Genomic DNA, 27,291 nt, shown 5'->3' on the forward strand with positions numbered 1-27,291 from the left:
GTATGAGGCGTATCGGCAGCAGGATCATCAGTATAAGCCTGATATTGAGAAGGAGCAGCCTTATATGGAGCAGCCTCAGCAACAGGAGAGTGGGGGTCAGGATCAGGGGGTGCCAGCTGTGGAGTACGAGGCTGGACCGGAGGGCTATGGAGGGGGGCCTTCTGTGCCCAAGCTTTTACCTCGCTTTGGTGGACACATGGCATGTACGGTATGGCACGATGCCAATGTAAGTATATTTAATGGTTATTTTACTTATTTTAATGTTTATTTAACTTATTATAATGATTATTTTACTTATTTTATGTTAGAATATATTTAATGTTTATTTTACTTATGATTTATTCAACGGTGCTGTTTGTTTTTTTTTTTTTTTTTGTTTCTGTATTTCAGTTTCAAAAAAAGTGTAGGGTGAAAGGTGTTTCGCACGAGAAGAAGTTGAGCCTTAATAGCTTAACGTTGCCTCAGCCGGGAATACAAAATGACTTGTTTTGGGACGAAGTGAATGCTTCTGGTTTAAGGCCCCTCCTTCTCACTGGTACGATAACAACTTATTTTATGAGCATCTTTACTTTACTATCATATCTTTGTGTTGAAATTTGTATTTAATATTTATACATCGATCATATGATTGTTTTTTACATATTCTTCCTATCAAATCAATTTTTGGTGTATTTATGAAAACTTCAATGATATCTTGTCCCCAATTGAGAGAAAGGTAGGATTGAGAGAGCTTAGGTACTATCAATGGATTTCAGGCAACAACTATGAATGTCAATCTTGTTGATATTCATATGGAGGGTTATCCATTTATATGGTTCAAGAGCTTAGGTACAATTAGAGTTTTTGAAGAAAAATATGATCGTGCTTTGACATATGATAGTTGCTATAATATGTGTCCTAATGTTATGGTGGAGAACTTATTGTCAAATGTGTTCGATCACTGTCCTATTTTTCTAGTTTCTGATCTAATATCCTGCAATAGGAGACTACATTTCCGCTTCAAGTTTGAGAATGGTTGGCTTGTCGATACTTATTTGGTAACTTTGTTTGCGGAAAATGGGTTACTTATGAGGATCAACTAAGTATTCATAAATTGTGTCATATATGATGATGATAATGATGAGGATAACCTTCATGTATTTTTTTTTAATGCCCCGGTAGGTGCAATATTTGGAAAAATTGCTCTCTCTCATCTACTGTGAATACATCCATGAATCAAAATCTCAGGTATGTCAGGTATAATATTTCATATTTTTCAAAATATAATTGTTTATGAAGGTGCGTTGTTTGCATGTACTTTTATGGAGTCTATGGAAGCAAAGGAACAATAAAATATGAAATAATGTGATTGATGCTCAATCTTGTTGTCCAACACGTTCTTAATACTCTAGATTTGGCTCATGATGGGAGCCATCATGTGACATGGAGTAAGCCATTATAAAAAAAGGTCAAATGTAATATAGATGCTTCATATTTAGCTAATCACAATAGAGTGGAATTGGTGTTTGTATTAAGGATGAATGTAATGTTTTTGTTTTCCCTAAAACAAAGTGATTTTTTGTGATGTAGAAGCTACCTAAAACTTTTTGTTTGGGCAAATTGATTTTGGGTTAGATTCTAAGATAGAGATTTTGAGATAAGAATTCAAAAGAGAAAACAATTTATAAGTTTTATGCTGTAATGGTTTATTTTTAAAATTTCAATGTGTTGAAATACAATATTCTCAAAATAAAAGTTCTTTTTTTGACCTTAACAAGTACAATAAGGATATTTGTTAATATTTTTGATAGTTTTATCAAGTCTAAGCTTGGTATTAGCGAAGTTGGTACTGTCATATCTCATTGTAAATCTATATTCTCTCATTACTATAGAAATTAAACACTATTGTTAGATTTGTACGAAGACAATCAAATGAGATTATCCATTAATTCACAAAGACAATCACAATATCAGCTAGTTTACAAATATACCAAACTGTATTAAACACATTTAAATAATTTTTTCAAAAAAATAGTAATAAAATGTTAGGATCCTTTTTACTTAAACAAAACTCAGTCTATAAATCCGATTATATACAGCAGCAGGGCAAAATAAAAAATGGCTTGGGTGGACCACTAAATTATGAAGGTTTTTTTTTTTTTTTTTTTTTAGTACAAACGTTAATTGGAACAATTTTTAGTTGACTGACAACCAAGCTGAGACATGACAAAATTTACGTATACTACTTGTGGAACCGGAAAATAGATTAAAATCTCACAAAATGGATCTATGATTTTTACGGAGATTTAGATGTGCCGAAAACAAAAAACGTCATAAAATTATTTTAAATCTTGCAAAATGAATTGATAATTATCTATTTTTTAATTTTTTGGGTGGACCATAATCTACAAAATACTTCTTCGGATCTCTTTTATAAAAAGAACAACTTTTTAAATTTATTAAATAACTATTATCTCTAATCTTTAATATAATCAAAATACACATGTTCAACATACTTATACATAAAAACATAAAGTAGCTAAGTCGGACGTCATGATCAGGGTTTGAATCCGGATACATTCACTTTATATGTGTGAGTTTATGATGATTTTACCATCTCGTCTATCTATAAAAAAAAAATAGAATGTAGTTTATGATTAAAACCGGAGAAATTATAAATTAATATTAATACTATTAAAAAAAGAATGAGTCCCATCAAATTAAAACTCACTTCCTAGAGAGAGTATAAGAAATGGCGGCTAATAAGACGCTGAATCTCTAACAGAATCTATTTTCAATATTTCTGCCTCCATTTTTTTTATGTATTTTTTTCCACCACTCCTTTTCTTTCCAATCATTTTCCTTCTTTAATTTGGACGACAACAACAATAATTGAAATAAAATTATTCCCTTCTAAACTTTCTTAATTTATGTTTTCTTTGACCAATTTCACTCTTTCTTTTACTTTCTTAATAACTATTCCTTTATTTATTTTTTTATAATTTTTTGGCTACTAAGAAAAGAGGAATATAATCTGAAATTCTATCGAGAAGTAAATAAAGTTTAACTGAATTTATTTACCAAAAATAAAAGTTGAATCTTCAAAAGAATTCTTATATTCACTCTCCTCTACTCCTAAAATAAGAGGCACAATAATCTAAAATTTTATGGAGAAGTAAATAAAATATAATTATAATTATTTAAATAAAATATCGAACTCAAGTTCTTTTAAATACGTTTATATTCATTTTATAAGCTTGTTATTGTGACTTTTTGGTTTCATTTTTAAATAAATAAATATTTATATTTGTAACATTTAAGGTGTTAGCTCTTTAACTTTAAGGTGTTGAGTTCAAACTCCCATACAATTGTAATGTGACCATAAATGTCACTTAAATAAATAAAATATTTACTTTTTAAAACAAGATCTAAAACTAACAAGGCCATAAAAAAGTGAAGTGTAGTATACAGGTTGCAATGCGTACAACTATACACACATGCGTCCACTTCCAATAAAAAGTTGTAAAGTTTACAGAATTATTTTAAAAAAATTCACGATTTAATCGTACAAAGAACGTAAACTAATAAAATATTTAAAGCAGAATGATTGAGTTAAAATTTTTGATTTATTTGAAAGATAATAAATTATAAAATAACCAAATAAATAATAAAATAAATATTTCTTTTTTTTGTTAATTTGTTTTTTTTTTTGGTAAGCTTTGTTTTTTTTTTGAACAATCAAAAATGGAATTAAATTAACAACAAGAGTCTCAATAGCACAAGATGTGCCACAAAGACTACTACAGAGTTCAGTACAATAACAAAAACAAGTTAGCCAATACCCAAACATTGTAACGGGTTTGACCACCAACTAAAAGTGCCAAACAAAAAAGAAGCGTTTCTAGCTTTCAACCAACCTAGAGACAAATATTTAACTTTGTCAAGCAACCTGAGTAAAGGAGTAATAGAAGCATTGAAACACATATTGTTACGTTCAGTCCATAAAACCCAAGCACAAAGAAGCCAAATAAGCTGGAGAAAAGACTGAGAAGCCTTATTGCCACCTGTTGAGTGAACAAACTGAACAAAGTGATCAGACAAAACATTAGTGTCCACTCCAACAAAACCAATCCAATCACGAACCAACGACCAAAGTGAAGCAAAATACGAACAAGAGAGAAACAAATGTTGTGCCGATTCCAAGGCACCGCAACCAGAAACACACAAACCAGCTTCTGTTGGAATTACACCTCTATAGATCAGATTCGATTTGGTAGGCAACCGATCACGAAGAAGCCGCCAAGCAAAGACGGATACCTTCAAAGGAACCTGTCTGTGCCAAATCATCTCCGCAGCCGAGTCCACCAACGGTAAATCATTAGAAGTCAACACGGCATAAGCCCCCCGAACAGAGTAACCATGTGAGGGTTCCGGGAGCCACAACCATTGATCTGAAACATTAACAAGCAAAAAAACATCAAGCAGAAAAGCCCTACACTCCACTAACATCTCCTCCTCCCACGCCCACAATCTCCGCCTCCACTGCCACGCCTCACCACCCTCCTCAAAACCAAGAGAAAACATATCTGACACTGAAACATATTTATTAACAAAAAGCTCAAACAACCTACGGAAACGAACACACAAAGGAATCGACCCCAACCAAGTATCAATCCAAAAAAGAGTATCAATACCATTCCCCACCTTCTTGCTAACACAATCCTTAAACCAATCCCCCCCAACACCACCATCCCCATCCCTAATCCTCCCCACCTCCCGCCACCAAGAAGAACAACTCTGGCCCCCAACCTCCAACCTCCCACACACCTCGCCATAACGGGCGACTAAAACTCTATACCAAAAACCACCCCTATCCACTAACATCCTCCAACACCATTTCCCTAGTAATGCAACATTAAACTCCTTCAACTGTCTAACCAGAAGTAAATAAAGTCTAACTAAATTTATTCACAAAAATAAAACTTGAATCTTCAAAACAATTCTTATATTCACTCTCCTCTTCAAATCCTAAAAAAGAGGCACAATAATCTGGAATTTTATCAAAAAGTAAATTAAAGATAACTATAATTATTTAAACAAAATATCTTTTTTATTTTGAAGAAACCAAAATAAAATTTTATAATCACAATATAGTAGTCCCGAAAGCACAAGGCGTGCTTAGAGACTACTCAAAGAAACCAAGAGTATCAGAGTTACAACACAAGCACCATCAGTTTTAGCCGATATCGAAACAAACAATATGGTTCGACCACCACGGTTGAGTACCATACACAAAAATAGGTTTTATAGCTTTCAACCATCCTAAAGACAACATATTAACCTTGTCTAATAAACGGGGAATAGACGTAACAACATTATTAAAGAGGCAATTATTTCGTTCATTCCAAACAACCTAGACACACAGAAGCCAAATGAGTTGCATAAAAGAGCGTCTAGCTTTACCAGCCCCTGTCAGAAGAGTACATTGCAAAAAATGATCTGAAATGTTATGATTATCTACCCCGCAACAACCAATCCAATCACGCACCATATGCCATAAAGAACCAAAAGTATTACACACAAAAAAAGGTGTTGTGCCGTTTCAGGAAGACCGTAACCAGCGACACACAAAGTTGTCTCAAGCGGAATAACCCCTCTAGTCGCCAAATTATGCTTTGTGGGAAGTCGATCACGAAGAAGCCTCCACACAAAGACTGATACCTTCATAGAAACCTGTTTATGCCACACGAAATCCAATGTTGGATCCGTATCCAATGCTTCACGAGTAGTTATTAAATTGTAAGCACCTCGAACTGTATAAACCCCTGTCGGGTCTGGGAGCCACACCCATCTATCTGAAATGCCTGGATACAAGAAACATCAAAAAGTAAAACCCTATCATAAAAAGGAACTCCGCCTAACCACCTATCATACCAAAACGATGTAGCAGTCCCGTCACCCACCCTTCGCCTCACATTCTCATCAAACCACAAACTACCACCAACACCGCCCCATTCCCTAATCCTACCAACCTCCTGCCACCAACAAGAATCACTCCGGCCCCCAACCTCCAATGTAACACCCCGTTTTCCCAACATGAAAAATAATGCATAATAATCAGAGTATTCAACTTAAACAGGATGTCACACTTCTTTAAAAGATAAATAGAGTAAAATTACTATTTATTTAAAACATCTTTTATCAATAATTCAAATTACAACGCAGCGGAAAAACATTTCATTATTCAATAAATTGATACTACGACCTCAACATAAACAACTTCTTAAATTTAATTTGGTGGATTACCACTTCTTAAATTTGGCAGACGTCATGACCCAGATTCGACCCTAGAACCTTACAATTGTGTGTAAATTTAATTTGGTGGATTACCACTTTATAAAAAAAAAAAACTAAATAAATAAACATTCACATTTCTCACACTTAATTAGTTCTATAGCTTCAAGGTGTTGAGTTGAAACTCCTTCCAATACAATCATAATATAATCATGAATGTCACTTTAATAAATAAAATATTATATTTTTAAACAAGATCTAATGCCAACAAAGCTATATAAAAGCGCACTACCAAAAAAAATCAATCGCTACCAGAAAAGCTATAATAAAGCGAAGTGTAACATACTTGTGAGGTTGTAAGGCAAGTACAACCACTAATACTCACACGTGTCCACATCAAACAAATTATTCAAAAAAAAAATCATGATTTAGTTGTATAATGAAGATAAACATTCACCCTGACCGAAAAAAAAAGAAGATAAACATTCACATTTCTCACGTCAAACATTCTATTTAATTTTAGATTATTTGAAAAAAAATTAATAATATAATTAAAAACAAAATGATAGAGTTTAATTTGCTAATGAATTCCATCAAAAAAGAATTAATTATGATCATACTTTATTTACTTTTCAACTGACTTCAATTACTTATTTCTTCATTTTTTTTTAAATGAGAAAGTTAACCAAAAAAAAATGTTTGATTTATTTTTTATTTTTTTAAACAAAAAATGCTTGATTTATTTGAAAGGTAAAATTAGTGAAAAAAATATCCATATTTTTTACACAAAAAAAAATGATATTTCAACATCTTTTTAATGATAAATTTTAAATAATTTTACCTCATACTCACATTTTAATGATATCTCTCTTTGTTTTTCACTCTAAAAGAGAAAAAAAAAATATTCATAAAAAATTGTTAGAAATGGTCGTACAAATATCACTGCTTTTTTTATATTTATATGGATATACATAAATATATAGATTATGGTTGTTGTCACATTTTTTTTTTTTTGTAATTGGTTGTTGTCACATGCTATATGCTCGGTGGTGTTCTGTTATCTAGTGTTGATTCATTCATGTTCCTTTCTCTCTCTCTCTCACTCTCTTTTTTCTGTTTGTTTAGTTTATATAATAAATAAGCTTCTACACAAAAATTACACGACAATATTAAAACCAATCCGAAAGAGAAAAACTTTCTCGTTCCTAAGCTGGAAAGACACAACAGAACACCAGTATGTATGATTGTTTCATTCGATCTCAATTACTTTTGATTTTCAATTCATTCATTCTTTTCATGTTTTTGGTTCATATGTTTCAATTCTTACATCATGTGTCTTTTGTTAATGTTTGTGAATTTGTTCCATGAATATCTTATTTTTAAACTGGTATCTGGCTCGAGGACCGACTAATATGAAGGGACCAATTTATAGCCAGAGTGAAGTTTTGTATGGACTATGAATGTTATTTATGAATGAAAATGACTTGTTGAGGTATGAATATTTGCAGATTCATATTTTGGAGGATCAAAGTGGTTGCTGCAGCTGGTGTTGTGATTCAAAAGCTTAATTTTTGATACAGCAACCTTTGTAAGTGTTGTATGTTAGTCATGAATTAATTAATATCATGTTATGTTGTGTTTTGTATGATTGAAATAGTTGATTGTGAAGTGAAATTGTTATGGAGTGTATTTTTTTATTTTTTTTCATTAATAAAATGAGAGACCCTTTTTATTTTTATTGGTCTTTAACTCTCCGGTTTCTGCGGAAAGGGACTATGGTAAACTGGAGTTCTCCTAGGGGTAAATAAAGTGTGACTAATGATTATTTTTGCCCGGATTCAAACCTTAACTGAAACTTATTAACCACTTGAGTTCAAACACCTCGTTTGAGAGACCATTTTTAATTGGTTATTGATTTAATTTACTTTCATTGAGAAAAGCCGTTTTCGATGATTGCAGGAAGAGATGGTTGCCTTTGGGAAGAAGTTGAAAGATAGACAGATTCAAGAATGGCAAGGGTATGTATCATGTTTGCTCTTGTGTTTTTGAGGGTTTAATTTTTTTTTGTTGAATATTAGTCTTAAAGTAATGTTACATTAGATTCATAAGTTTGATTTTCTTTTTTTTGTTATGATAGATATTACATAAACTACAAACTCATGAAGAAGCGAGTAAGGCAATATGCTCAACAAATTCAACATGGGACACTAGATCGGCGACATGTTCTCAAGGATTTCTCACGAATGCTGGATAATCAGGTTTTTGTTATTTCCTTTGTTGAATGCTTTATGATGAAATTGTAGAGCTCAAATTGAATTCTGCTTATATGAGTAAATATCATATCCGAGTAAAATGAATCATAGCTGTTGCCTGACATTAATTTTGCTATATGTTGCTGCGAATCGTTTAATTTATATTTGTTTCAATAATTTTTTTTTTTTTTTTTTTTTACTTTTGTAAAAATTCAGATTGAGAAGATTGTCCTTTTCCTGTTGGAGCAACAAGGGCTTTTGGCAAGCAGGATAGCAAAGCTTGGAGAAATGCATAATGATTTGCAGGAGGAGCCTGAGATACACAAAATAGCTGAACTAAGAGAATCTTATAGAACAGTTGGACAAGAACTACTAAACCTACTCTATTTCGTAGAGATCAATGCTGTTGGGTTGCGTAAGATATTGAAGAAGTTTGATAAGCGCTTTGGTTATAGATTCACTGATTACTATGTCAAAACTCGTGCAAATCATCCTTATTCTCAGCTGCAACAAGTGTTCAAGCATGTGGTAATATATCCAGTTCTAAAATGGCTTTCACATAATTATATTCAGAAACCGAGAAATTCTCTAATACATATTTATTATAAATATAAAAATTTGTTTTTATGAACGAAAATCGACTGAAGGATATGCAATTTGTAGGGAATAGGTGCTGTTGTGGGAGCCTTATCTCGCAATCTTCATGAGCTTCAGGATCGTCAAGGGAGCTACCTATCAATCTACGATCAGCCTGCTCTTCCTCTCCAGGTTTTTATTCTCATATCCTTGTCCTCAAAACACTAATCTTGTTTTATATTTTCTTTTCCACTTGGTGCGTGTTTGGTTGTGCGGTGACAAAAAATGATTTTGAATGATTTGGTTCTGTAAAATTGATTCTGGCTAAAATTGAGTTGAATATAAAGGGATTTATGTTTAAATACTGTATGTAAAAGTAGGTTGAACAATAAACTTGAGGCTAGAAATGAATTGTAGAAGGCTAAGCTCAAAATTCTTGCTTCAAGTTTGAATAAGCTCTAGATACCAAATCAATTCATCTCGAGAACATCCAAACATGTCAAAATCAATTCAACACTTCTGGAATCAGCTCTAGATACCAAATCATTCTTCTCGAGAACATACAAACATGTCAAAATCAATTCAACACTTCTGGGCTCCTCTAAAAATAGAACCAAATATACACTTGATCTGTTAATGCATGCTTTATTAACTGGTTAGGGAACAGCACAAGCTTGGTGTTGATTATGCATCATCTTTACTTGGTTTTATATGCAGGATCCTGTGGTTGATAAGATAAACGCAGCTGTTGATAGGTTATCCAACTCAACAAACTTTCTTAACTTTTTGGCACAACATGCACTCATTATGCAAGACGACCTTCCTACCCCTTCTGAGGAACATGTTGATGATGAAAAATACCATTTTATGTCTCTTCTGCTGAACTTGGCAAACACATTTTTGTATATGATCAATACATATATCATTGTTCCTACAGCAGATGATTACTCTACAAGCCTTGGTGCTGCGCCAACGGTTTGCGGTATTGTTATTGGGGCAATGGCTGTTGCACAAGTGTTTTCTTCTGTGTATTTTAGTGCATGGTCGAACAAATCGTACTTTAGGCCTCTTGTGTTCAGTAGCGTGGCTCTTTTCGTCGGAAACATCTTTTATGCATGTGCATATGATGTTCATTCAATATGGATTCTCTTACTCGGCCGTCTTTTTTGTGGGTAAGCAATATTCTATTGTCTTAATTTTCTTCCTGTCATTACCTGATGAACATAATTTATCATAATGTTCCTTTTTCCTTTTAAATATCTTAAATTTCTCTCAGCTCATCACTAGTTTTATTATAATTTTCAGTAACCCTTAATAAGACACCTCATTTAATTAACTCCAAGGAAAAGCTCATCACAATTGGAATTTTGAAAAAGGATAAAAGAGAGGTTTCAAAACAGGAATCTTAATCTCAGAAGCACGAACATGGACACTAGCACGACACCGACACTGACACGTTGATGTTGATATTAATTTGAGAAAATGAAAGTTGACGTAATGTAACATGTGTCGATATTGTGTTGGTGTCAGACTCTAACACGTGTCGGAAACCGGACACGGCTTCAATCTGAATTGTCCGTGGTACATAGATTTTATATACCATTATTTTACTGGTACATGAAAGTTATGCTCTTTGCTTGATATGAGTTCCAAATGCACTGATCTGTGTATGACATTATAATCACATTGAAGACCTTTTTTATGATGCTGAAAACACTTGATTTCTTGTGCAGATTGGGTTCTGCCAGAGCTGTTAACCGGCGTTATATTAGTGATTGTGTTCCACTGAAAATCCGCATGCAAGCATCAGCCGGTTTTGTTAGTGCTAGTGCTCTCGGAATGGCATGCGGTCCTGCATTAGCTGGCATACTCCAGACTAATTTTAAGATTTACAATCTTACATTTAATCAAAATACCTTGCCTGGGTGGGTTATGGCTGTTGCTTGGCTGGTATATCTAGTATGGTTATGGATCTCTTTTCAGGAACCTTCTCATTTTGCTGAAGAGAACCGTACACCAAATCAGTCAAATGTTGGTATGTACTTTTATTGCCTCTACATGTTGATTATTGTTTAACATTTTTATTAAATTTCTCCTTGTATGATTACATCATCTTAGACGACGTTCTGTTTCATTCGGTACTACTCTGACTACCTCTCTAATACATTTACTTCTAAATCAATTGAATGGTTAATTTTGTCGGGATTTAGAAGTTCAAGTATGGTTTCTTTTTGTTGAAAATGGTAGTCAACAAGTCATTGTTGTCACCTAAATCAACGACCTTTACTATCCATATCTATAGAATTATACTTTTTCGATTTGTATGTGAATTGGTCCTTGACTACCTTAAGCATTTTTTTGACACATCATCCTTGTAACATAGCAGGCATATTGTTTTGGTTGCTGCACAAAATTTCTGATTTCATTATTCAATTTACTCGCTACTCGAGACTATTCATTGTGATGACTTATAAGATGTTTTGTTAGTTTATACTCTTTGTCAAGTTTGCTCTTATTTTTTTAGTTTTTATTGGTGTTTGTTGTTCAATTTTGATATGCTCCACAGCAGTTCTAAAACCCGTAATACTAACTTTTTAAGATGTTGTTCTTTAACACATACACTACTTTTATACAATGTTGTCAGTCGCGGATAGCAGATTGTTAAAATTCCGCTATGCAATAGTGCTATAGCCACAATTAGACAACATTTGTACGAAAAGTGTATCCCATAACAGAACAATAAAATGAATTTAACCCATATATAAATTATAATACTTTCTGCGTGCTCTTCCCTAAACCATACCGTGATGGGAGCATCATTAGGTTGCCTTTTTTTGAGTTCTATGATTCTGTTGAATAGCAAAATAAAAAATAAAACTTTTTTTCTCCCTGTGCAGTAGACAATGGTGCAGTAGACAATAGTGCACTAGAAAAAGGCCTAAAACAACCATTATTAATTACTTCGGATGATAAGATAGACGAAGACATTGACCAAGATTATGATGATAGTGAGGAAGCTCCAGAGGAATCTCGCCTTCCGGCCAATTCAATTGGATCGGCATACCGACTCCTTACACCTTCTGTAAAGGTTTGTCAACTCATTCTCGCTTTTATGATATTGGACTTCTATAAAGTAATAATGATTTCATTAGATACACAATTTTCTAATCATTTTTGAATTGATTACTGGTCCCTTCAGTGTGCTGATTATTTATTTTAGGTTTTTTTTTACAAGATTACCATGTTTTATATAAGATTTCTTGCAGTGCTATTTATTATATAAAATTCACCATGTTCCAATGGAAGATGATGATTGGATGAAATGGAATGTTAAATGCTTTACCTGACCAAAGTTTTGTAAAAACTGCAGGTTCAGTTATTGATATATTTCATGCTTAAATATGTAATGGAGATTTTACTATCTGAATCTAGTGTCGTCACAACATACTACTTCAACTGGTCAACCAGCACAGTTGCAGTTTTTCTTGCTTGCCTTGGCTTGACAGTTCTTCCTGTAAACATTGTTGTTGGAAACTACATAAGCAACATGTTTGAGGACAGGTAATCTTTTCTAAATCATCGCATACAATTTTGTAACTTCCATTTCTTTTTTTGAGAAATTATAAATTATAGATCGAGAACAGCGGACAAACAGGCATGTCTTCGCACTAGTTTCTAATGAAGTCCATGATTCATTTGATTGTCATATATAATCACGTTTCTTCTGTAATTGAATTTACCTAAAGATGTGTTGTGATGCATAATGCATACCAATGATCGCTAAAAAAGCGAAGGAAAAAGAAAACACCCTATAGAGATTATAATGTTTACTCTTTTCAAAAAAATGAAAGAACCATGAAGAGCCTTAATGTGGTTGAAAATTGTATTATTTTTCATATTGGTCTGAGCGGTCATATTTTCTATCTGTTTTAGGCAAATTCTGTTGACATCAGAAATAATGGTTTGCATAGGAGTTCTACTCAGCTTCCATGTAATCTTTCCGTATTCTGAGCCGCAATACATCTGTTCGGGTCTCCTTCTATTTGTTTCTGCTGAAGTACTGGAAGGTAATCTCTTATTTTTCCTTATATTTTAAGATTTTACGCCAGATTATATTGTAAAGGTGCAAAGAAAACATGAAATCTTGTCCCAACAAGTGAAACCAGTAACTATAGTGATGGACCAAAATGACTACTTTAACATACGGGACTATTTTGACTAACATAGTGCATAATCAGAGACTATTTTAAAATTTCGATACATTAGAGACTATTGTGACTACTCGTTACACATTCAAGGACGTAAATGACTATTACCCTATTTTTTCATTATTGTGATTGATATGGTTAAAATGATATTGTAGTTAGGAACTGATTTGATTTGTTTCGATTATTTTTCTGGTTTTTCTTGAGTAAAGCATAATTTGACAATATATCATTGATTCTAGGTGTGAACTTGTCACTGCTTTCACGTGTCATGTCATCGAGGCTTTCTCGCGGAACCTACAATGGCGGTCTTCTGTCTACCGAGGCCGGAACAATTGCTAGAGTAATTGCTGATGCTACCATTACCTTGGCTGGATTTTTGGGTCAAAGTAGGCTCCTTAATGTCACCTTGCTTCCTTCACTCTTCATTTCAGTATTCTCTATCATAGCAACCTGCTATACCTACAATTCCTTATACTGATCTTTCTCAACAAGACCTCATTCCCTGTCATTCAAGTCTTTTATGGCTCAAAAAATTTGGAAAAAGTATCTAGGTTGTTATTTATGTAGGTTGTTTCAATGTGAATTTTGGTAAAATGGATTGTTCAGTTGTCACTTTAATTTTTCTTTGATGATTTGTTACTTTTGTTGTTTGAGTTATACTTATGTTTCTTTTTCATCCTTTTTGTGATAGTTAGGTTTAGGATGAATTAGGGATGTAAATGAATTGATGCTAGCTATTCATGAATTAATAAATTTGTTTTTGTTTTCTCAACTAGCTTTTTATTTTTTTTTGGTGATGTTCAGAGTTTGAACCCCGGACCTTGCATATTTTATGCATTGTCTTTACCGACTGAAGTAAGCTCACGATGACTTTCCCTTGCATATTTTATGCATTGTCTTTACCAACTGAGGTAAGCCCACGATGACTTTCTCAAGTAGTTTGAGATAAGCGTTAAAGGAGTTGGATTTCTTAATTCAAGCAATTAATTATTAACACTTTCCGTTAAAAAAAAAAAAACTTATTTTGTTTTGGTAGAGGTAAAGAGATTCAAGTGTGACCAAATCTTCACTTAAAGATTAATATAATAGAGTAATGTTATTTGTACACATTGTCAAACATTAAATGTGAACAGATTTGTTACGTTATGGGAGTTAGTTAATTCCACCGGACCCAACCCTTCTTGATAGGGAATACTATTTTGTTATCTCAATCAATGTAACTTTTTTCTTGACAAGTTATTTTTTATTTTTTTAAAATTAATTAACATCTAACCTTCACTTATTATTTCTTATTTCTTACTTTTATTTCTTTATTATTCTTGTAGCATCTAGCTTTTTTACTTACAGTTAAATAGAAAAGTTGCTTTGTGTAAACAAGGTTTTTCCCAAGTTGTCTTGTCTTTGAAAATTGTGAGTAATATATTCAATCTCTAGTAAGATTTACCCAAATTAGTAAATTTATAAGTGTGGTAAAAGTTAATTTGTGAGTATCACTGATAAATTTATTCATGCAACTAATTTTTATTGATTATGTATAAATTATTCACAATTCTTCAAAGAAAACGTAGTTCATAAAAAAAAAAATCAAAATATAAATGGCATGCATGTGACTTGACTTCAGAAGAAAACAAAAACCTAAAATATGGACACTTATATTTTGCTTATTATTGCCATGTTCTTGCCCCATCATGCATGTTGTTTCTTTTTTGGTTGAGACCAAATCCCCCAATAATTGACACTGAGATATGCTTGTCATTGCCATGATCTGATAAAGCTTGAAAATTATTTTCTAATTTTTAATTTTCCATACCTTTTCGATATATGCAACATATTTTCCAATACTCTTTTTTCAACATATTTCTTTGGCAAAATGTTTCATGAACATCTAATTTTCCACATGTGAAATCTGGTTAATCATGGACAATACAAGAATATGGTTGATTGAGTATAATATATGATTAATATAGAACACTTTAAAAATTATGACATTAATTGTGGTTGAGAGATTATGTAGTTGAATTAACCACATATTTAACCATGAATTTTCCTTAAAAAAAACCATGAATTCAATCAATCACATACTCGTCTGAATTAACCACGTTTTAGAACGTGATTAACTAGATGACACATGTAGAAAAAAAATACGTATAAATTATTGAGAATGATTGAATTTTATCCAAATGATTTAATAGATGTGTCGGAAGTGGCGTTACGCCATCAACTTAAAAATTATGTTACAAATGTTCGATTTGACCCAAAATTTGCTAAATTAAAAGGGCTTTCAGATCTTTATGCAAAACTTGTGAAAACAAATTAATGCAGCACATATGCTATGATTATTATATCAAATAATGTTATTTCTTATTTTTAATATAGTTTACATTATTTATTTTTTTGAGGGAAATAAAATTTACATTATTGTTTCTTTAAAAATTTAGCCGCATATGTATCAAAACTCTGGATCCGTCCCTGCTCACTCTATTCACAATTAATGTTTGTGAGATAACCATCAAATATTGTTAGATTAATAAATGTAATTTTTAATCAAATCAAGAAAATTAAACGCATTTAACAAGTATTATTGTTAACAAGTGGGAAATAATGTTTTTTTTTTTAATTATAATCAAGGTCTGTGAATGTGGATGAAAGTGAGTGTATGGTTTACTGGTGTTGGTTAATGACATAATAATGTAGACATCTACTCTCTTTTGATTTTGACAAACATTTATGTGATACAAAATTGATCATTAATGAGTGACCACATATGTAACTAACTAATACAGACAGGGACGGAGCCACATTTGGGTCCAGCCAGGGGATGCAAAGTACTATTATTTGTTTATGGCTAAAATATGGTTTTGGTCCCTGTAAATATGCTTCGTTTTGGTTTTAGTCCCTGTGAAAAAAATTTGCTGTTTTTGGTCCTTGCAAAATATTTTGTTTTTGAAAATAGTCCCTCCAGGGACTATTTTCAAAAGTAAAATATTTTGCAGGGACCTTTTTAAAAATCAAAAGATTTTGCAAGGACTATTTTTCTAATAAATGAGTTCAGTTATCATGTGCCACAAAAGTGGGGTCAGGGACCAAAACCAAAATGAGACATATTTGCAGGGACCAAAAACAAACAAAAAATTACAGGGACTAAAACCAAAATGGGACATATTTACAGGAACCAAAACCATATTTTAGCCTTTGTTTATATGTAAGATTTAATTTAACTAACAATGAAGAAATTGTTAAGTTTATTTTCAGAAGTTATCTGGGTTGGAATTCATAATTTTTCCTTTATATATAAGTTTTAAGATAGTATTTATCACTTTACCTACTAATTATGCATTCTCTGATTCAAGATCCTGACTACACCACAGACAGAAGCTATAGATTTGTAATTATCGATAAAATAATAGTGTATTAGGAGAAATATACTATTGATTTTCGAAGGGAGCAAACAAAGGAGATGTTCTATAATTTTTTAACTATCAATAAGTTGAAACATTCATTTACAGCACTTGTTAACATTTTCCATATTTAAATTATTATGTTTTATGGTAACGAGTGAAATAGAAAGAGTCCAATTTTTTTTTAACTAAAGGTTATAAGTTATTGAAAATTGCTTTTTTCACATTGATAAGTTTACATTGACACAAATAAAATACTTAAAAGCTCCTAGTGGCAGTTAACAACCGTTTACCAAGCCGGCAACAGTTAACTGCCAATGGGTTCAACGGTAATTAACTGCCGCCTGCGTGTCTGAAACATTTTCCAGTAACTCATTTTCCAGTGTCTGGCAAATTTGTTCCTAACCAAATCCTTTGATAACTAAACAAATTCATCTAAAATTTTCATCCAATAACCAAATCCTTTGATACATAAACAAATGCATCCAATATTTAACAGGAACAAGATAAAATTAAAACGCAAGAAATAATATAAAAGGTACATCCGAAAATGTCATAGAAATACGAAAATGTACGGAACATGTCATAATTATACATCACCATCATCATAGTCAAAAAATACATAAAAAAAAAGCCTAATCAGAATCAACCCTGCTGCCTACCATGCCTCTGCCCCCTGCGCCGCCTGGCAATCTGATACGTATGGGCAGGGCGACCAGTACTGGCTATCTGAATCACCTCTTGGACAATCTCCTCTTTAATCATCTCGTCGTTCCTTGCCACAATATCATCAGCTATATGCACCACATCTCAGATGATCGTCAGTGTGTCACGTGTCTCTCTGGCATGCTCGTCCTCTATGATTTGCTCCACGTTCACCGGCCTGGGAGGAGATCCTTCATCAGGTAGGAGAATACAAGGGTGAGAGACTTTGGCATACCAAGCCATGTAGCCATGATCATGCTTCCATGCTCTCTAACACCTATGTACCCAATCAGGGTAGAACCACACTTGAGCGTCTAGCAACACAGTGTTTAGCAACTACGTAGGCATCTGAGCTACAGATGACGGATGTATGGGAACGTCTTGTACAAACTCAAACTGCCTCTATACCCGCTCAGGTAAATGACGGTACACCCTCTCATTCCTGCACATCATCCATCCCGAGTAAGTGCACAGAAGCTGAACAGGGCGCACTCCTCTATGATCACCATAAGTACAAAACCTCACATCATTCACCTCTAAGCGATCAAGCCATAAGCGGTAATGGTGCATATCATTATTCCCTCTGCTAGTAAGCCATTTCCCAGCACAAACCTGGCAAATGCTCCAAAATCCATCCCTGCAACAAAAAAATAATACACAAAAATAAGTATTCGAGTTAAATATTAAATAAATCTAATACATTATAAAAGCTTCACACAAATATTTAAATTAAATCCTAAATAAATGTAGTCGAACTTAGGAAAAAAATAATCTAACATGATGATAAAAATTATAAAAGAAATTCATAATTAATCGAGATAAATATTATATTATTACCATAAGAACAGCCGTACAACCGGCCATCGTTCTGTTATTCAAAGAACAGAATCATCCAGATAATCGTTGATGGGATAAAACCGCAAGTGCACGGTCTTACCGAAGTAGTAAAAAGATGAATATCGTTCCGACAGGGAGTTATGAATTCAATTAACTTTAAATAATAATTAGACCGAAGGTTTAGAATGTAGAAAAGTTTGTATTTTTAATTAAAAGAAAAATAACAAAAGAAAAGATAAAAGTCTTGGCATTAGTGGTTCATCTAAATAACAAGTCCTTCACAAACCAAACTATAAGCTTATAACTTTATGTTAGACCTAATTTCTCAAGACAGTTTCTCTTTTGTTCCTTTAGCAACCAAGCCTATTTCGCTAACTTGATTACTATTAGATTTTGGTTCCTCTAACAACCAAGCCTATTTCGCTGACTTGATCATTATTAGTTCCCTTGAAGATCGAAACTATATGTCTCAAAGATTTCAAAGACTATTTCGTTGCCTTTGAAATCCTTGTCTAAATTCACTTGTTCGAATATCAAAGCTCCACTTTCGTTTTATGAATTGATATTTGAGATGATGGATAAATAATTATCAAACCCTCTACTTTCGTTTCCACAGTTTGATAATGGTTGATCCATGTTAAAGCGGTGAATTTAGATAAGAAATTAGGGTTACATAAGATTAAAACTTAGAGCTTGGTTTGATTAGGATTATGTCATTTAGACTTATCCAACAATCCCAAGACAAAGAGAAGTCTACTCACTAATGTTCATCGTAGACATGGAGAAGAAGAGAGAAAACATAAAAGTAAATAACAAGAAAGTAAAAGGAACTTTTCTTAGAAAGACAATTGTCACATATTGCATTCCAAGAAAAGATGAATATTTGTGATGGCTAGCTACTCTATTTATAGTTTACATTCGACTTAAAATTTAAGCAATCACTAGAATGTTCCACAAGTAAACTAAAACAGAGTAGCTTAAAATCTAAGCAAAAGCAGCAAAAGCGATTCTGGAGGGTGGCACGGCCGTGCCAATGCTAGCATGGGCCGTGCCAATGCTAGCACGGGCCGTGCCAAGCTTCTGACTTTGGGGAGACATATTTTGTCTTCGAATCTTCCTATTTTCGTACCGAATCAGCTCCAAATCCCTTTCTTTTGCTCCAAGACTCAATCCATCAAATATTCTTTCTTGAAATATAATAAAATGCAATTTGTAGTAAACTATCTCAAAAAGAAAATAATACTAATATAAAATAGAATAAAATCTAATTAAAACTAAACTAAATAACATATAAAAACAGATAATAAATGACTCATCAAACTCCCCCACACTTGAATCTTTGCTTGTCTTCAAGCAAAAGGCATAAACATGGTAGCTTAAACAAGATTACTTCATGACAATTTAATTAAAACACATGTCTCCTCAAAGGCTTTAATTTCAAGTGTACACTAATCACAAACTCAAGCATTCTTTGTAATCCTTTTTCAACCCAACAATCAAGTTTCAAGTGAGTGTGTGTGTAGTCCAACCCTTTTCTTGCTCCTGTATAAGATAGATATTATGACATGTTCTAATCCTATTACTAAACCAACCAATAAAAACTCTTTCTTTATTTCATATAAGAGAGATGAGAGTATTTGTGATCCTTTGATCTTTGCCATTTACACATTTCAACACACTTTATTTAAGGAAACAACACCTTCACGTAGGAAGTCGGAGGGCCTACCCCCTTCCCCAATCTAGATTCAATGTTGCCCCTTAAAACGTCATCTTCACGTAGGAAGTCGGAGGGCCTACCCCCTTCCCCAATCTATATTCAATGACGCTTTTTAAAGTTTCTCAAGATAACACCACCTTCACGTAGGAAGTCGGAGGGCCTACCCCCTTCCCCAATCTAGATCCAATGATGCAACCTTGAAATCAATTTGGCTTTTTGGCTTTTTATAAACTCTCTTATACTAACTTATACAACTTTTACTTTGAGAATTTTTAAAGGTCAACATACCACTAAAATTAAAATGCATTTCCTTAAAATACCTATTCATACACTTACTCAAGGGAAGCAACTTTGTGTTTTTTCTCATTGGAGAATTTATTCGCGTTAAAACAAGATGTGGGTATATCAAGAAAAATTAAAACATAAGAGTTTACTTTCATGTACAAGAATTAACCAATTAAGAGGAAACAATAAAAAATTTATGTCATGATATTTTTCAATAAAAATAAGCTACTTAACCATGCCTTTCACAATAAAACAGAACAAAAGAATAAAGTTCAAGGGAGTTTGGAAACACTACGACTAAAGACACTTTATTAGGCTCCCCCCACACTTAGGAGAAGCATTGTCCTCAATGATTCAAAATAAGAGAAATAAAGAAGAAGAAGAAGAAGAAGAAGAAGAAGAAGAAGAAGAAGAAGAAGCAGAAGAAGGAGGAGGAGGAGGAGGAGGAGGAGGAGGAGGAGAAGAGAGGAGGAGGAAAGCTCACATTTTTCATTAAGTTCTATAGGGAGGACCTTGGAGGTGAAAATGGTGCATCATGTTCCGAAACATTTGGTTATTTTCTTCGGATATGCGGTTGCCCCTTAGGACATTATTCCTTAGTCCCGAAAATTCAACACCTTGCCTTAGTTGCTCGGTGCTTATCCTCTCGACCTCGGTATGCATCCATGTCCATCTTGCATTTTCATTGGTTTCTCCGGCATCATGGTCATGGTGCTCCTCATCATGGTGCAATTATGCACCTTCCTCTTCTTGGTGCACATGTGCATCTTCCTCGCCTTCATCATCGTGTTATCATGTACCTGTGGATCATCAACAACATACAACAAATTTTCTTCCACCTCGGTGTTAGTCCGAGATGGGTTAGAAAGTATAATCAAAATAGGCACATTGAGTTTGACTGTGTAGGACATGGGTGGACGGGGCTTAATGAAGTTCATAAAGATAAGGGTCTTTATGTTAAGCCTATTGTTTCCCTCAATTTTGGTAATCCCTTGGTCCTCACCCACTCCCAATTGCCTAGCTATGTATGTGATGATACCACCCACAACTATCTCTCCCCTACTATCAGACCTATTACCAACATGGGAAAGGTAATCAAGCAAGTAAAAGCATGTGTTAATGGGGTGGTTTGTTAAGCATGGCCCAAGACATGAAGAGTTCATTCGTCCTAGTGGTCCCCAATTCGGTCCTACCCCAAATAGTGCAAGTCATTACCCTTTGAAGGGATCTTTGTTTCAACGTGTGTTAAACTGCCTAAGCTCGGTGATATGTTCCCAAAAGGTGGCGGGTTGATAGTCAGCCGGCTTAAGACTTTGATTCCAAGAGTCGTGGATGAGCCCCGCGTTAGTGAAGCCCATCTCATCACAAAAGTGTTGAAGAGACATCTCGTAATCAATGTTCATAAGCCGGAAAGAGATTCTATGATTAGGGTTATCAAAATTCATCCTATCCTTTGTAAAAACAATTGAACTTAAAAACTCATAGGTGAAATTTTCATAACCCTGCATAGGTCGTAACTTAGCAACCCACCCTAATCGTCCTAGAAATTTAAACACATTGTCTCGAAGGCCTAGTGTAACCAAGTCATAATTATCAGGGTACCTGCAAGGATGTAAAAGGTTTAGAGATGAGATTTTTATACCTATCCCTTTGCTTGTTGTCCTTGAATATTATGCCATGATTCTTTGCCGGTACTTGCTTCTTTGGGGGAGGTCCTCTTGAAGATTTTGCAACTTCTTTTCAACTTCTTTTGGAAGCCATAGCCTTGACCTTGGTTGGAGTTGGTGTGGTTTTGGTGAAGGTTGGGTTTAGTGATTGTTTTTGGTGGAAGAGGTTGGTTTAGTGACGAGAGAAGGTTTAAGTGAGTTTTATGGGTTGGGTTGTGGAAATTGGTGATGAAGTTGTGGGTTTTGGGTGAGGTTAATGGGGGCTATGAATTTGGATGATTTTTGGATTGAGTGGATGAAAGTTGTTTTTTGAATGAAAGGTTGTGGTTGGAATGGTTTTAGTGGTTATGAAGGTTTTAGAGAGAATATGGAAGGATGAAAGATGTTTGGTTTGGGGAATGAGGGAAGAAAAATGAGGTTTAACCTTACCTGGGGTCTCGCACGGCCGTGTTGAGGTTGGCACGGGCCGTGCCAAGTTCCTGGAATTGGCTTGGTTTTGGAGAGGCAAGGTATGGCACTGCCGTGCCAGTGTGAGCACGGGCCGTGCCAAGGTTCTAGGCTCCGGGATTTCAAAATTTTTCATTTTCTTGAATCGTTCTTGGACAATTACCTACAAAATAAAAATAAAAAAAATAAAAAAAAACAAATAAAACAAAAGCAATTAAATGTGTGGGTTGCCTCCCACGAAGCGCTCGTTTAAAGTTATTAGCTTGACGATCAAAGGGTTTCTCTATCCTATACCCAATCTTTCACAAAGGGACAATGGCATCAAATTGACATTCTCCCCCAAGTCGCACATGACTCTTTCTATAATCTCGGATCCTATGACACATGGTATGGAAAAATTCTTGGATCTTTAAGTTTAGATGGCAAATTGGCTTGAATGATTTCAATAAATTTCCTAACCTGCCCATCTAGCTTGAACTCATCAAACCCTTGTGGGAAAGGAATTTTTGGTTCATACTGTGGTGATTTGTTAGGCTTTTCACTCTCTGTCACAACTTTCTCACTTTGTGGCTTTTCACTCTCTACCTCTAATTGTTTACCATCCCTAAGTGTAACATCATTCGGTTGACCCTTTGGTTTAGCCTTAGGTTGGCTCGGAAGGATTATGGAGGTTTGGGAGGGAGAGGCTACTTGATGGCCTACGTGAGGGATTTGAATCTCTATCATTTTGTTGTGAGTACAAAGAGAATCTGCTTTTGAGGAAAGCCTATCGAGAGAGTCCTTCAAATTTCTAGCTTGGATTTCAAATTCTTTGTTGTGCCTAGAGTTATCTAATACACGATTTTCTAGCAAAAGTTCCAAGTTGGATCTTTGAGGGACTCCTTGGTTATTTTCAAAACTAGGTGGTGTTGTTTGTTGTCCAAAAAGATTTTGAGGGGTTGGAAAAAATGATCATTTCTAAACCCTTGATTATATTGAGCATAGTTTACTTGCTCAGGACGTCTAACAATACTACCTAGTTGACCAGTATGATCAAATATTTCATAACAAGGAGGCAAAACAGGGGAAGGAGTCCAAGGATAGTAGTTTTGAGCCATGCCTGAAATTAGAACGGTTCAAAAACAAAGAATAATAAAATAAAATAAAAGAGAATAGGATGGATATATATATATATATATATATATATATATATATATATATAGAGAGAGAGAGAGAGATAAATATTATAGCTGAAAAAATAAAATAAAAAATAAAAAAAAATAAAGAAATAAAAAATAAAAATAGAATTAAAAGTAAAAATGGATAAGAAAAGGAAATAAAATAATATATATATATATTTTTTTTATTTATTTTATATATATATATATATATATTTTTTTTTTTTTCTAGACTAACCACTATTAAAATGTTAATCTAATTACAATAACTCCTCGGCAGCGGCGCCAAAAACTTGATGGGATAAAACCGCAAGTGCACGGTCTTACCGAAGTAGTAAAAAGATGAGTATCGTTCCGACAGGGAGTTATGAATTCAATTAACTTTAAATAATAATTAGACTGAAGGTTTAGAATGTAGAAAAGTTTGTATTTTTAATTAAAAGAAAAATAACAAAAGAAAAGATAAAAGTCTTGGCATTATTGGTTCATCTAAATGACAAGTCCTTCACAAACCAAACTATAAGCTTATAACTTTTTGTTAGACCTAATTTCTCAAGACAGTTTCTCTTTTGTTCCTTTAACAACCAAGCCTATTTCGCTGAGTTGATTACTATTAGATTTTGGTTCCTCTAACAACCAAGCCTATTTCGCTGACTTGATCATTATAAGTTCCCTTGAAGATCGAAACTATAGCCGTGCCAATGCTAGCACGGGCCGTGCCAAGCTTCTGACTTTATTTTGTCTTCGAATCTTCCTATTTTCGTACCGAATCAGCTCCAAATCCCTTTCTTTTGCTCCAAGACTCAATCCGTCAAATATTCTTTCCTGAAATATAATAAAATGCAATTTATAGTAAACTATCTCAAAAAGGAAATAATACTAATATAAAATAGAATAAAATCTAATTAAAACTAAACTAAATAACATATAAAAACAGATAATAAATGACTCGTCAATCGTACAGGTAAGCTAAGGTCATCCCTCCCCACGACCACTTCCCCAATCGAATTCTGGGTCACTGTCTCCTGTGTCTACATAGGCAACTTTCTCCCTTTTTGGGAACCTATTTGTTCGGGCTTTCTCAGCCTTAAGCCTTTCGACTTGTCGAACTATATCTGCTAATTGTGCCATATCCCTAAGGTATTGAGTATCCATATTCTTTCGAACGAAATAATCAAGGCCACCAGCGGCCATCTCAACCAATTCATGTTCTGGCACTGAAGTGAAACATCTAGCCATAAGAAGACGAAATCTATTTAGATAATCGTCAATTGACTCGTGCGTTTTTCGTCGAACGCTGGCTAGTTCCTTCAAACTATTCTTAGATTGGCCCATGTAGAACTACTCATGGAAAACTTTTTCTAATTGATTCCAACTAAAAATGGAATGAGGAGGCAATGTTGTAAACCAAGTTAAAGCATTTTTTGTCAAAGAACTTGGGAAATATTTCTGTTTCAAATTTTCATTATTTTCCATCTCACCGGCTTCCATAAGATATCGAGCAGTGTTCGACTATCGACTCATTAGTCTCCCCAGCAAATTTAGTGAATTTGGGGACTTTCCAATTTCTCGGCAAGTCAGTCTCTAACACATATTCAGATAAAGCCGATACAAAATTGATGTAAACCCATGTTAAAACCGTTCTGGGCTAATAAGGCCTCGACCACATTGGCTATGTTATTTTGGCCCTCATAATTGTTTCGACGTGCCTGCATGAACACTTGATCTGCATCTTGGTGCCTATTCACCACTATTGGTGGCCTTTCAGGCTCCTATTGGGCCTGTGGTTGTATCCTTTGTGGTTGTGCTTGATTTTCAGGCACTTGGTTAACTTGCCTAACTGTAGGGTTTTCCACCGCCACAACATTTGTATTTTGAGGCACTAGTGTAGTTCGCGCTGCAGGAGCACCAAAGAAATTGGCAATTCGCTCCATTTGGGCGGACAACGCTTGGTAATTGTTATTGGTGTCTCGAATTAATGGGTTGATTATTGCACCCAATTGTTGAGTCACCAGGTTGACCATTTCATGGTTAGTTTCTTCCATTTGTTGCCTTAAAGCGGCCAAGGAAGCATTAGTTAGTGATCGTTGCGGCGTTCAATAAGAAACGCTCACTCCAGGATCAAACAACTGGGTCATTGACACGCTCAAATTCTCCGAAAAAGTGGATGGGTTCGTTTGTAAGCCTTGCATTAAGGAGGTCGGCATACCATAAGCCATATTTCTACGACTCGTGCCAAAATTCCAAAGGCCCTGTGTTGATGTATTTCCTAATGCTGGGATAGCCTGCGAAGTCTGTGCCGCAATCGAAGCCGGCGGAATGGCCTGAGTGGTTTGTGCGGCCATCGTCGATCCTACCGGTTCTATTACGATTTCTATTGTACTAGTTTGGATCGATTGTGTACCACCTGGTGGTACTGGTGGGTTGGTTGTTGAACTGGTGGCATTTGATGCCGCTGCGCCCGGAGGGGGAGAAGGACGCGACATTTCAGGAAGTTGTTTTTTATTCCTCAATCGCATACACAATGCAGACCAACAATATTACTAGTTTAAATTTCAAAAGAAAATTTCTAAACAAAATCACAAAATGTCCCACCGGGTGTGCCAATTTGTTTACACTGAAATTTGGTAAACAACCGCTGGTTTAAAAATATTTACTTGCAAGATCAATCAGTAAATCTTAAGGACATATTGTGTTTGTTATTTTCCAGAAATTTAGTATTGTTCTTGAAGAACTTGATAAAAGAAAGTAAAAAGCAATCGAATTCAACCCAATCGAATTCAATCGGAGTTATGTAAAACGAAAGTAAAATAGATTGCTCAAAAGAAACAAGTAAATTGTAAAGACGTTTAAGAAAATAAACTTAAATTGCATTGATTGAATGTAAATTGGTACACATGTTCATACATGCAACTTGTGACTCGTTTCTCTCTTCCATGCAGATAATTTGAGTGTAAGTTTTGTGTATGATTGGATTGTGACCGTTTTCTCTTGCGAGAAACTACTATTTATACTAATAGACATAACTACCTATGTTTGAATTTAAAACTACAACTGCTATAAACTAACCAACACCCATATATTCGATTTGAATTTTCGAATATGCGCGCCTTGGAAATATCTGCTTATTTGCCCTTATCCGAGAAAAACTGCTCTTAGATAATCCATTGGACTGAAACGCGTGTATCGAACAAATCCAGTAAGCCCAACTTCGATTAAGAGCCAGAAAGTATTTCTTCACTTCTTCGATTATAAGTTCAACTTTAGTTTGACTGCATTTATGATAGCCTTTTAAAATATTGGCTAACACATGCCCAACAACTTGGTCATCAAATCAATCCCATGGTCCCGGTCCATTGCCTCGTCATGTTCCAGCATGCGGCCCTGAATAGGAATGTGGAGGAGATTATACACATCGTCCAAAGTGATCGTCATCTCCCCCACAAGTCACTGCTGCTCATCCTCATTCCTAGCAATATCTGTACAAAACAATTTAAAAATAACATAAATACGTGGACAATGTAATTAGGCATTTCCTAAAAAGTATATACTTTTTAGTATATACTTTTTAGGCATTGAACATAGCATAAAAATCCAAACAAGTAACATGTAACATATCACAAATTAAACTTAGGCATTCATACAAATCCACACTTAGAATCATTCAACAACTTAGACATTTATGTAACATACCACATTATTTCATTCTTCAAACTTGCCAAAAAAAGCAAAATCCAAACTTATAATCATTATAACTTATATACATTAT

The 27,291-nt window shown here is 34.2% G+C and overlaps 1 protein-coding gene across 3 annotated transcripts; it reads left to right on the forward strand.

Moving 5' to 3' along the window:
• The first annotated feature begins 7,343 nt into the window (after positions 1 to 7,343).
• Positions 7,344 to 14,062, forward strand: LOC25496524 (SPX domain-containing membrane protein At4g22990). 3 transcript variants are annotated; one of them, XM_013596903.3, is made up of 12 exons: positions 7,344 to 7,507; positions 7,782 to 7,861; positions 8,233 to 8,291; positions 8,411 to 8,531; positions 8,742 to 9,053; positions 9,189 to 9,293; positions 9,819 to 10,273; positions 10,835 to 11,136; positions 12,002 to 12,189; positions 12,472 to 12,662; positions 13,035 to 13,168; positions 13,549 to 14,062. In XM_013596903.3, the coding sequence occupies exons 3-12, from the start codon at positions 8,239 to 8,241 to the stop codon at positions 13,785 to 13,787; spliced, it is 2,100 nt and encodes a 699-aa protein (XP_013452357.1). In that variant the 5' UTR covers positions 7,344 to 7,507; positions 7,782 to 7,861; positions 8,233 to 8,238; the 3' UTR covers positions 13,788 to 14,062. The 3 variants fall into 3 exon arrangements, with proteins under 3 accessions (XP_013452357.1, XP_024641274.1, XP_013452356.1); XM_024785506.2 differs by having other exon boundaries at positions 7,345 to 7,511; positions 11,999 to 12,189; XM_013596902.3 differs by having other exon boundaries at positions 7,345 to 7,507; positions 11,999 to 12,189.
• The last annotated feature ends 13,229 nt before the right edge of the window (positions 14,063 to 27,291 follow it).

The sequence above is a fragment of the Medicago truncatula genome, chromosome 6 (genome assembly GCF_003473485.1).
Source record: "Medicago truncatula cultivar Jemalong A17 chromosome 6, MtrunA17r5.0-ANR, whole genome shotgun sequence".
In the NCBI taxonomy this organism is placed as follows: Eukaryota; Viridiplantae; Streptophyta; class Magnoliopsida; order Fabales; family Fabaceae; genus Medicago; species Medicago truncatula.